This window comes from Mytilus galloprovincialis, chromosome 7 (genome assembly GCF_965363235.1).
Source record: "Mytilus galloprovincialis chromosome 7, xbMytGall1.hap1.1, whole genome shotgun sequence".
Lineage (NCBI taxonomy): Eukaryota > Metazoa > Mollusca > Bivalvia > Mytilida > Mytilidae > Mytilus > Mytilus galloprovincialis.
The window spans coordinates 25,912,079-25,924,753 of NC_134844.1; the positions used below are offsets into that span (position 1 = coordinate 25,912,079).

Here is a 12,675-nt window from a genome sequence, read left to right on the forward strand (position 1 = left end):
TGATTGGAAAATTGCTTCAAGTAAATTTAACTTGAGAAGGGTTTTGTTATTGTTGTAAGTACAGGAACTTTTGGGAATTAGATATAGGAAAATGTGGTATGAGTGCCAAATGTATATTTGAGTTCAAAATGTTTGACTTGAGCTCATTCCTGGTGTGTAGGTCGAATCAAACTTGTGACTTTGTGTTCATGGTGTAGATAAATTTAGACTTTTGACTGGTGTTAGCTATTTCAGACTTTTAATTGAGTGTTCCTGGCATAGGTAAACTAATATTTTTGCCCCAGAAATCCTGAAAAAGGTATAAATTTAGAATTTTGACAGAGGGTTCCTGATGTATATTAATTCAGACTTTTGACAGAGCATTTCTGATTAAGGTAATCATTCAGACATTTTACTGAGCGTTTCGAGTATAGACAAATTTAAGCTTTTGACTAGTTATTCCTTGTGTAAGTTTATTTAGATTTTTGATGCAGCTATACTTGTGTAGACAAATTCAGACCTTCTAATGAGCTCTCTTTGTGTGGGTAAATTAAGACTTTTGAATGAGCGTTAATTCATACTGTACATAACTTATACTTTTATCTGAGTTTGGGCTGATTATTTCTTGTGTAGGTAAATTCAGACTTTTGACTGAGCATTCATTGTGCAGGTAAACTCAGACCTTAAATTGAGTTTTCCTTATATTGATAAAAACTTTTAACTTAGCATTCATACTGTACATAACTTCAGTCTTGTGTGTGAGCTTTCCTGATTTAAGTAATTTCGGAAATGACTAATTTACATGGAGAATACGCACAATTATACAGCATCTCCTTTTTTTACTGTACACACAAATTTCATAAGTCATACCTGGTATTTGTCTTTTTTTGTAAATTGTATTGCAATAAATTTAGCTGTTAGTTTTTCCTTTGTATTGTTTCACATTAAAATGATGGGGCTATATATATAGAAGATTACATAGTATATGGGTTTATATCGCTGATGAAGGCTTAGCAATGGCCTATAATCTGCAATTGGTTACTACTTATCCACTTTAACTCAGGTGGAAAGATGTGTTATAGACAATCATACCACATCTACTCCTTTTCATATCAATCCTTCATATTATATTAATACAAGTCTCATTCCATAGCAAAAACAGCAATGTTTATTCCTAATGCAACAAGGACCATAAATATGCACAAAATTATCAGACCAGAACAACATTTAAACTTGATCTGTAACTTGTCATGATAAAACTATATACCAATTTTCAAACCAATATCTTCAAGAATGACAAAAAAAAAAGTGTGGAAAACTGATTTGTCGAAATGATGGATGGACAGACAGTCCTAAATAAAACTTAGACTTCGTCTGAAGGAGACTTATAAGTGTGATACTATCAGAATTATTTTGACGTTATTCTAACTGAAAACTACAACATACAAGGGATAAAATATACATAATGGCTGAGATGATGATCAATGATTCCCTATAGGCAAAGAAAATATAGAGGGGAGTTGGATATATAATAAATAGGGCCTTGGTCATTAAACTTTACTTAGTGCTAACTCTTGAGTACAAAATTTGTACTAGAATCACCAAATCAAGCTTGTTAATTGGTTGAAGTCCCAGTACAATAATAATACTTCAAATTTGTAATGACATCAGGCTAGATCAACAGAGCTGAGTACAGCATCCTTTTTTTTTTATATAGAAGATGTTTTATTTTATTTACAATATTATACATAAATTGTATCATTAAATTTTAATACGTTCACCCTAACCTTTTTAAATGAGTAACAGAAAATCATGAATACCATACTCTATGATCAATTAACCAGTTTCAAAATGTTCATTTTCTAAAATTCAAGGAAGATTGTAATTATCACGTAGTAATGATACTTTATTGATAGAATAAATTTAGACTTTAAATATATTTTGGGTATTAAATTGATTTTCCAATAACAAACATCTCCTTGTAATTAAAAAAACTTATGAAATGAAAGTATCTATTCTAGTATATTATAAGTGATACAGGAAGTACAATGACAACTTTAAATGTTCCTGAAAATAAAAGGTAATTCTTAAAGTGTTATTTATTTCTAAACTATTTGAATGTTCAAGAAAATATATAATACATTAACCATATTAATGTGAAACATAAGAATACAAAAAAATATAAAAGTTCAACAATTAACAGGAAAAATAAAGACTTTCATCACAAAAGATGCTGAAAAAAGTATCATTACCTGTGGTAAATACACTTGATTTATACAAGAAAATATTTGCATAGTTTTTCTTATAAATGTTATATGTTTATTCTAATATACTCTTCTGCTGTGAAACAAAGAATTTCAATAAAATTCACCAATTCAAACAATACAGGAAAGAGCAAAAAGAAATACTGTAAAAGCAGAAATTTTCGTGGAGGATTTAATTTCGTTTATTTCGTGGAAAGAATATATCCACGAAATTAAAACCGCCACGAAAATTTAACTTCCATATAAAACCACTTCCAGTTTAAGGAAACCACGAAATTAAATCCCCATGAAATCTCAGAGAGAGACAAAACCACGAAATTTTAACCCCACGAAAATTAATGTTTCTACAGTAGTAATAATGAGATTATTTTTTGCTCAAAATAAAACCCAAATAAAAAAACAAAGACAGATATTAAAAGGCTAATATTACAACTCAAAGTAACAAAATATGTGATCTCCATTTTGCACAATACTCTTCCAAGTTAAGTATCGCATAACAGTAAAAGTAAATACACACATGAATTTTTACTATCTAAATCTTCTTTGATGCCCACTACAACAAATCACAGAAAATATAGTTACATGAAAAGAATGCATAAATCTTGACTATTTGTTGAACACATGCTAAAATAATATAGAGTCTAATCCTGACACAAAAAAATAATGAAACAGCAAGTTTACTTTATTGAATCACCAGTATATATGAAAATAACTTTTAAAGCTTGTGTCTAAAAATTAGAAAAAAATATTCATCAAATTGGTCTACTTTTACTGAAATTTGAAATTGCTTCTGATTTGTTTGCAAGCTTTCTTTAGAACAAAATAACAAAAATTAGAAATTGGTTTTCTTGTAAACAAGGGTTTAAGGCTTTAGCTTATTCTACAAATCTTTGCTTTAACTTATTTCTTTTTATTTTTTAAAGATGTCCACTCTTTTTACAAAATATCACAAAAAATAAAATATACTCCCAATATAAAACTATTCCTTCTTCCAAATAAGTATTTCATATTCCAATCAAAGTACAACACTTTTACTTTATTTGCTCCTTTTAAAAAAAAGAAATAATTTACACTGGTCAACATAAAATCAAACACTATAGACGGATAAGAAAAGTTAAAATACACATACATCAGTTACATCTAACAAAACAATCTTAATACAACAAGCACCAATCCATACCTATATATTGTACAACCAAGTTTTTATAGTACTTAACATGGCATTCCCACATTCAGGTGATTTAAAAAAAACATTCCACAATATGATATAATTAAATAAAGCAATTAACTAAATTGTAATGAGTTTTTCCTATCCCCTTTAACATGTATATACATTCTTCAAACTAACTGTTTCAAGTTAATCCAAACATCTCTATTGATGGATATGGCAGTGAAATAAATATCAAACAGGAACCAGTTGAATAAAATGGTGGTTGACAACATTAAGGTAACTAACAGAGAGCAAAGAAAGGCTGTACATAGCAAAAACAGTAGCTAAAGATAGAAAAGAAGGGGAAGATATAGCACACAAAAGACAACGGTTGTATGGATACCTAGCAGATTTGTTTTACTTTACTTCTTTCTTAAATTTACATAGGTATTTTCTTTAGATTACTAATTACAACCTTCAAAAGTATCTGATGAACTTTAACAGATTTAAAGTAAATGTATATAATGGTTTTTTTTATTTACAAAGTCATTTTCTATGTAATTATTTACTTTAAATATATAACTTAGAAACCATTAACTCTTTGTTAAAATTACACAAATCCAATAAAATCAATGCCAGTGATGTCATGGTGAACCAATAAACATAACATGGTCAGTTTTTGCTCAAATTCTGGTTATTCAAATCCATATTACTCATACTGAATAAAATAATTTCCAGTGCCAAATTATAGTAAATTTATTAGAAAAATAACAATTTAATACTTAAACAAATAATCTAACAATTTGTTACAAATAGAACAGGTCTGATGAACCAGTTCAAAAAATGTTCTGAAATAATATACATGTTTATAGGGTATACATGTGTTGTCAGATTATATGTCAGATTCAAAAGTAATTATGCCAGCTTTGTACAGTACAGTAAAGTGTTAAAAAAAGTTTATGATAAAAAAAAAATGGTCATAATGCATTGATAAATCTGACTTGCTTATATGACAATATCACAATTGTTTGACTTATGAATAATGCATTATCTGATCACCCAAAAGTTTCTTGAGAAGCATATACAATGTACAAGAAACCATCGTCGTCTTTTTCTTTCCGGTAAACGTCTGCTATTGGTGTTGTATTACTGACCAAGGTTCGGTTGTTTACTAAGAGGTAGAAAGCTTGAGAGGAATTCAACTGCAATCTACGTCTAAAAAATAAATATCAAAATATCACTCATTAGTAATTCTCAAGATCTGACATCAACAATGAAATAAAAAATAAAAAAAGACTTCCGAGGTAAGACTGAAGACTACAGCAGATGATTGATCCAAATAAGAGACAAAATACAAGGTATCAGATCCTCAAAAAAGAGGCACAAGGAGCATGTATGATATCACTCACAAGGTATCTTTGAATTATATTGAAAGGGACTTAAAAATACAGAAAATATATTTTGAATACCAATTTAAAAAAACATTAAGACAGGAACATCCTATACACAGGTTGATCTTTTAAGGCTGTATGTAACCCTTTAGTTGTCAGTTCTAGTTTGTGTTTTGTAGGTTCTGTCTCACTGATTGAAGCATACTTACATGTAGCATTTCTATTTATTCCAATGTACACAGTGTATAGGTTGGTTAAATAATATGCCTGTTGCAGATGGTTGAAATTTGCATCTTTCTTGTTTTATGTACCATACATGTAAATGATTCTAAACTAGTAAACTTAATATTGTTGTATAATGGGTAGCTCTCTTTTTTTAATGAGATTCAGATATTTTGTCTAACAGGGATGGGGTAATTAAAAATGTAATGGTAATTAAGTGTAATGCATTACAATTTTCCATGTAATTGCATGTAATGTGTAATTGAGCATTTTTTGAATTACATGTAATGGTAATTTAATTAATTTCATTGAAAAAAGCATGTAATGCTCAATTACTTTTGAATTACATTTCAATTACATGTACTTTTATTGTGTTAAAGATAAGGATTTGTGTTTAATTATTCAAATTGTAAAATTATATGTACATGTATTTTTCAAATATTGATATCACATGCTTTTTTAATATATGAAGTCTGTAATTTTTTCTGAAGTTTTTATATCATTTATTTGACCGACAGATTTTTTTTAATAGTCTTATAATTTACAAAATGTGAGAATCATATATTAGTGTTGTTCAGTTTTTAAGAAAGATCTTTTAACTAAATAGAATGATAATTAATTAATCAGCTTGTTAAACAAAACAAAACACAAAATGTGTCACTATAAAACATCTTTCTTAGACAGTTTTAGAATTTAAAATCACTGCATACAATCATTTTGTCAAATTAGTATACACAAAAGGATTATAGAAATAAAAATTAACAGCTGTAAAAACAAACAGCAATTAATCAGATTAAAATGTCCAGAGGCAATGCCACTATTACATATATTTTATCTAATTAGCAAAATATTGCTTATATTTAGACATTATATACATTGTTTGTACTAAAAATTATTTTCGATATTGTGACAAGCACACTTTTTAATATTTTTTAAGTAAAATAAAAAAACATTTTTAATTCATTTATAATTTCTTTATTCATATTATGTTTAATTTAAATGAGTTCATTTCTGAGATGTCAAAATGCCTTTTGTACATAGGAACAAATTCCATCTCCTATCAATATGATGATCTTCTAATCATAAAACTCCCATGTTCTGATCAAGCAATATCTAGCACATTAGCTTCTGTCGAAAGATTATTTACAATTGCTGTTTTCAGACCAGACAGATTCAGACTAAATGACAAAACATCAAAATAACTAAATTAAATGATTATCAAATGCAACGCTTAAACTATGCTTACGTGAATATTTTACACATGCATTATATATACATGTAAAAGATTGTTAAAAATATCATGATGAAATGTAATGTGTAATTTAATTAATTACTTTAGTAAAGTAATTGTAATTTAATTAATTACATTTCAAAAACTGTGTAATGTGTAATTAGTGTAATTGATCATTTTTGCAATGTAATGTGTAATTTAATTAATTACATTCCAATGTAATTGACCCCAAGTCTGTTGTCTAAACACTTGATTAGCGCATCATACCTCCACACCAACATACCTTATAATTTTGACCAGCTCACTCATATTAACATTATCTGGTACCAGAAATTTGGTTTTGTCAAGCAGTGGTAAGTTTTTCTCCTTTTCATATCTTTCAATTATCACCTATAATCAAAAAAAATAATTTAAAAAAAATTTGAAATTTTTATGTATCGGTGCTTATCTAAGAAGTTATCAACATGCTCTAACATTGATCATTTGTGTTATAGTTGATAACTTGTTGTATTTTAACAGAATTAACACCTTTGTACAGATCAGATAACAACTTTGATTTACATGTTTATATTTTTTGGGCCTTACAAAATAATCAAGATTTATAATGCTTTTTTTTTTACATACATGTACTGTACTCTAAAGTCTAATCTCAAGCCATTAAAAGGTGCATTTATATGTAATATGTTTATATTTTTTGTATGTAAAATGTATCAATAAACATGATAAACCAGTTTACAGATCAATACTATTATTTTAATAGTAACTTTTATACCCTCTCCCCCCAAAAAAAAACATTTAATCCTTACTATTCCATTTATCTGTTTGATATCATGCTGTGCATGAATGTATGATGGTGAAATCGACAGTCTTTACAAACCTAACAAAAGCATCTGGTCTACTGTTTAATTTGTTAACCAATCATATTGAAGTATTTGTAGATACATGTATATAATTAAATAATTATTATTCATCAATACTTACTGGTATCTTGTCATCGTGTTGACATCTGATAGCTTCAACATCCCTACTTCTCTGTTCTAAAACAAAAACATTAACTTACATGTACATTAAAATTACCATGCATGTGTTGTTATCATATCATATAATATGTGTATATACAACAACCTGACCAAAGATAAGAAAACAGGCGAAGGCCACCAATGGGTCTTCAATACAGCTAGGAAATCTGTCACCCGGAGGCATGCCTCAGCTAGCCCTTAAACCAAAATGTGTTCTAGTTCAATGATAATCAGTTCAGACAGTCCTTTTAAAAAAAATAATACCCAACTGGCGAAGGAATTCCGCCATGCGACGTCATTAAAACGTCATCTTTTTAAAATTAGCAAATACAATATGTCAGTCAGGGGTACTACTTGTACAAGTGTATTTTATTTACTTGAAGAAGTAAAAAAATATATACACATATAAGTAAATAAATAATGTTTGAATAATCTCCCCTTAATTTTCTAAAAAATTTACTTGTATAAGTAAATTTTTCTTACAATCCCACAAAAATCCTCAAGTTTTGAGATATAAAATCATGCCTTTAATGATTTTTCCCAGGTTTGCTCAAATTTTTTCATTAAAGTTCAATGTTTCATCTCATTAATTCATCAAAGAAACTGATTGAGCAAAGATCTTATATATTTGCGCAAGGCAATCAAAAATTGCTCCTTTGGGGCTTGTAAATGAGCAGTGTTATGAAGATAACAGACAAATGGGATTTTCATTGTCCATGAAATTACACTTAAATGAATAGTAAAGACATCTGTAAAGGGTACACAATTTAAAATTCTATTAGAGCAAAGAAATCTGAAGAATTCAAGAAAAGAAGAAAGGATGATTTTTTTACTTATACAAGTAAAAAATTATGGATGCCTAAGGGACATAACTAAGCCAATTTTTTTTTTACCTATACAAGTAAATAAAATTCACTTGTATAAGTATCCTACAAATTTACTTATATGTGTATATTTTTTTTTACTTCTTCAAGTAAATAAAATACACTTGTACAAGTAGTACCCCTGACTGTATGTTTCAAGTATCTATTTCTTAAAAAATGAAGAGTAACCATGGACAAATATCCAATTGGTTAAAATATTTGAAAAAATTTAACAAAAAACTCTGTTATTCGACTTTTGACGATGCGAATATAAGCATGGATGCCAGGCGCGTAGCTACGTTTACGTCAAAACGCCGGATGTACACTTGAAATTTGATAAAAAGATATTTTAATATAAAGAATATAAACAGAACTGGTAAAAGCACATCCACAATGCAATTCTTTCTTCAATGGCTTGCAGTTTTGACTGAAAGTAATGAAAATTCCACATTTCAACCAAATGGTATCAAATTATATATTAAATTTTGTTCAATTTCTGTCAAAGTCTGAAACATGTGAATTCTAATCACTTTGCTTTTCTTTAAAGCAATTCATTATCTACTGAAGTTCGATGTGGTTTGCATTATTTTTGGAGCGTGTGACATTTGTGTCGCAAAAGCGAGACATAACGATTCTAAACGTCGGCTTCGTCAATGATACTAAAGTTCAGTATGGGGTAAAAACATTACGGAAGTTGGACTGAAACTAATTGTGATCAAATGAGTATCCAGAGCATAATGGTAAAGTAATGTGTATTTACCCTGTATTTCACGGATAATAGGAAGTTCTTTTAGAAGTCAATAAGTGGATACAGTGTTGGGTTAGTTTGTAACACATCAATTACTTTGTCAAACCTTCATCGAATTTCATGAAAGTTTGACAGAAGCTTTTTAAAGATTATTGTCTAAAGCAAAATTCTGAAAGTGTTGTTTTTTTCATTTTAAGTTTCAGTATTATATTAACAGACAGGCTTATTATTCCGCAATTAACACACCGTCTGGATTTTTTCTTACATGATAAATTTATAAACCTTCATAGATTGTCTTGAAACTTGACCAGTTCAAGCAAAAATATCGAAATATTTTTTTTAAAATCCTATAAAGGACTGCGAGAGGTCGGATTCGGCTTTGGCGGAAAGTCAGTAATCCCAGGCGTGAACCAAGGTTTCACAAAACTAATAGTGCATTTTAACATTTCTGTTAAAATTGAGAATGAACACATTTTAAAGTAACTGCTTTGGACATTTTCTCTAAAACCAATGACCATTAGATTCCAAATTAACTGACAATGAACGAATTAAACATAAAAAAGTTTTAGATATTTTTAAGAATGTTGCTATTGATAGCAATAGTATCTCATTCTAGATATCTCCCCACTTCGAACCTACTACCAGAAGGTGCTATGAAATGGACCCGCTAAGAACCCCCAAGGTTCGGGCGTACACATAAAAATGACCTAGCTACGCCACTGGATGCAATTTGGGTACTCCTCATTACAGAATCATTGATGTTTTGGCGGTTAGGTTCAGACTAGTCCGAGATTACTCTGACGTCCAACGGCTGTTTTTGCCAGACAAGTTGGGACGCCAGCTTGTCTGGCAAAAACAGCCGTTGGACGTCAGAGTAATCTCGGACTAGGTTCAGACCAATTTTTCTATGATTCCATATGGATTGAAAATCAAATTGGTGTACCTATTTAATAAAGAAGGATACGGCTACAAAATAAACACAAAATGGAAATTTTTGTCTTGATTATAAAAAAAAAGTAGTTAAAAAAACTGTCAAAATAGGTGCAATTTTGGTACCATCACGTTAGCTATATCAATGAAACATTTACATGTGTTTGATAATTCCATTTTGCTTCTTCTCTCAAATAATATATATATATGTAGATACCCTCACACTTTTTCAATGGAAAATCAAACAAAATATGGTACATTTCCATGAAAAAGGCCTTTGTTTATAATTTGGGCCTGAGCATTTCAATAATTTGTGTCATTGTTTCTCTCTTGAACTCTATATTTACAACATATAGACCAATATAGAAGCTTACCATAGTTCCTCCTCTCCTTGAACCTGGTGATTTTATTCATAATTTGGGTGATTGTTAATTGCGAATTACTTTTTTATGTCCTAGTTTTTTTTAACCGGATGTTATCGACATTCCTTTAAATTTACACCCCCTAATTCATGATTCTATGTTATTGAACTCGTTGCCGAGATGATAAAATTTATTATTATATACTAAGGGAAAACTGAAATTAAAATGCTGCATTGCTTAAACTTATTTTTATAATTTGAAACACTCAAGTTGAGTTTGATTAAATAATTACGTTAGATGGGAGTTTAAAGGAATAGCAATCAGCTGTCATTCGCCTAACACAATCTCGGCCTATCATAAACTCGGCCTATAACAAACTCGGCCTACCAATAATCATATAAAGAAAAAGGGATCACATTTATTTGCAGATTTCTTTTACTATTGTTTACCTAAGTTATAACAGCTTCCTACACCACGTTCATTTAGTCAAAGGAAATAGTGTAAGTTAAATATTTTGTCAAAGAGTTTTTGGAACCCCTGTGTAGACAGTTGCTTTATAATTTGCATAACAAACGCTATGCTTTATTAGCTAATATAGATAAGCAAGGCAGTAGAAAATCTAACTTCTAATTGCTTAATAGTGTAGTATAGAAAGATTGGCCTTGCAAGTACATAACGGGCACACATGGTCCCAGAATGAGTTGTTTTTGTATTCAAAGAACATTTAGTTTTATTTATATCAAAGATTTTTCTTATCAGTTTTATTTGTGTATGTAACATAAATTCTTGAGGTGGCGGAAAATTTTTATATTTTAATATATGAAGTGATGCGCGTTGTATTGTGTTATATTGCGTATTGACATTTTCCTCTGTGTGAATGGAGGTGTGCCTTGATTGGCAGAACTAAGATTACAGATTACAGATTTGAAGTTTTGAACACAAGTAAATTATTGCACAGACATGCATGTATCACTGTACCTTGAAGATCCAAGAATGTTCGTGAATATCCCGACAGCGATAACTTTACATCGTGAAAAATCGAACGCGACCTTCATTTAGTCTCAAGAAACAACGTACCTGAATTTCTCACGTTGAAAAAGTGTCAATTTGTAAATGTGCCAGTTATTATTGTTATTGCATTTGGTTTAATACTAAGGTGATTGAAAGATCTTAAAAAGGTGCCAACAATACACTTAGTAGTATGATGTCATATTTCCAGTCAAAGAAGACATGCAAACGATAACATATTTTTTTTATTTTTAAGGACAAAATAATAAGTTATCTCTTGTAAATGGTGGGTATGTGATAAAAGAGCTGGATCGTGAGGAAAGTCAAAATCTTCTAATCCTGATGAAATTTTCCATCTTATTCCGTCTTGGAGCTAATGTTGGGGTTTCTCATTACAATCGATTATCGAATTGAAAAGAAGAGCAGACATCGTGTATCCTCGTCTAACTCCTGTTTTTAACCTCAGACCAAATGCACAATTCTGCATATGAAATTGCTAGATTCTGAACTCTGTGTTGGTCTTGCTTTCAGCGAATTCACGACTGCAGAACTTTAAATAGTGACGGCATCGGATATATAGAGTTGATATATACTGACGCAAGAAGTGCATTAAATGGGAAAAAAATTGGGACCCATTATTTCGTGTCTATTTCAAGTGTCAGACCACCAATTCACCCAATTCAATTTAGAACGTGAAAGCAGCTCTCCCTTGACAGAGAATAGTGTTTTTGATTTCATTATTTACTTAATCTAACAAACAAATGTGCAGAAATGCAACTTTTATTGAAAGAGAAATATATGTAGACCATTTTTAGCCAAAATTTACTTTTCCATGAGTTTGCATACAAAATTGAGTATTACAGATATTATTATAACCAGGGGTTATTTTCAGTAGTAATTGACTCCCGCCGGTAGTATTTCGCTACACAATTTTAAAAATTGGTTCAAAATTGGCATGTAGAAAGATGACACATGCACAATTCATGATGACCTGGATTCTTTGAAGTTAAACTTATGGTAGGATATTCCAAACTAAACTACAAATTGAAAGATTTGGTATTGCTTTGTTTTATGAAAAAGAATGGCCAACGTAGATACAAGTACTTGTTTTAGGGAGAGATACATCCTACTTTGCAAAGGATCACTCTGATTCAAACAAGTCATTCTCTGAAAGTGACATTATTAATATGCTTGATTTCTTGATTGATAACATATTTGTTACTTTTGGAGGACGTGTTTTTCAACAAACTGTCGACATTCCAATGGGAAACAATTGTGCCCCTCTTCTTGCCGACTTGTTTTTGACTTCATACAGGAATTTCTTCGAAAAAAAAGATTAGAAGTTAACAATATTTAACTCTACTTTCCGCTATATGTTCTCTCACTAAATAATTTAAAATTTGGTGACTATGTTGAGCGCATATATCCCATCGAACTAGAGATAAAGGATACAATAGATACAAGTAAGTCGGCCTCATATCTTGATTTACATCTAAAACTTGGCAATG

At 29.9% G+C, this 12,675-nt stretch overlaps 1 protein-coding gene across 1 annotated transcript; it reads right to left on the reverse strand.

The window, feature by feature from the left end:
• Nucleotides 1–2,089: 2,089 nt before the first annotated feature.
• Nucleotides 2,090–10,309, reverse strand: LOC143082642 (microtubule-associated protein 1 light chain 3 beta-like). The gene is made up of 4 exons (XM_076258436.1): nucleotides 10,172–10,309; nucleotides 7,219–7,274; nucleotides 6,521–6,627; nucleotides 2,090–4,608 (listed from the first exon to the last, which is right to left on the reverse strand). The coding sequence occupies exons 1-4, from the start codon at nucleotides 10,209–10,211 to the stop codon at nucleotides 4,449–4,451; spliced, it is 363 nt and encodes a 120-aa protein (XP_076114551.1). The 5' UTR covers nucleotides 10,212–10,309; the 3' UTR covers nucleotides 2,090–4,448.
• Between the last annotated feature and the right edge of the window lie 2,366 nt (nucleotides 10,310–12,675).

Coding starts and splice junctions, on each gene's coding strand:
- LOC143082642 (XM_076258436.1), bottom strand. CDS start 10,211: ATGAATAAAATCACCAGGTTCAAGGAGAGGAGGAACTATG. Junction 7,275..10,171: donor CAAGGAGAGGAGGAACTATG/GTAAGCTTCTAT, acceptor TTTTTGTTTTAG/AACAGAGAAGTAGGGATGTT. Junction 6,628..7,218: donor AACACGATGACAAGATACCA/GTAAGTATTGAT, acceptor TTTTGATTATAG/GTGATAATTGAAAGATATGA.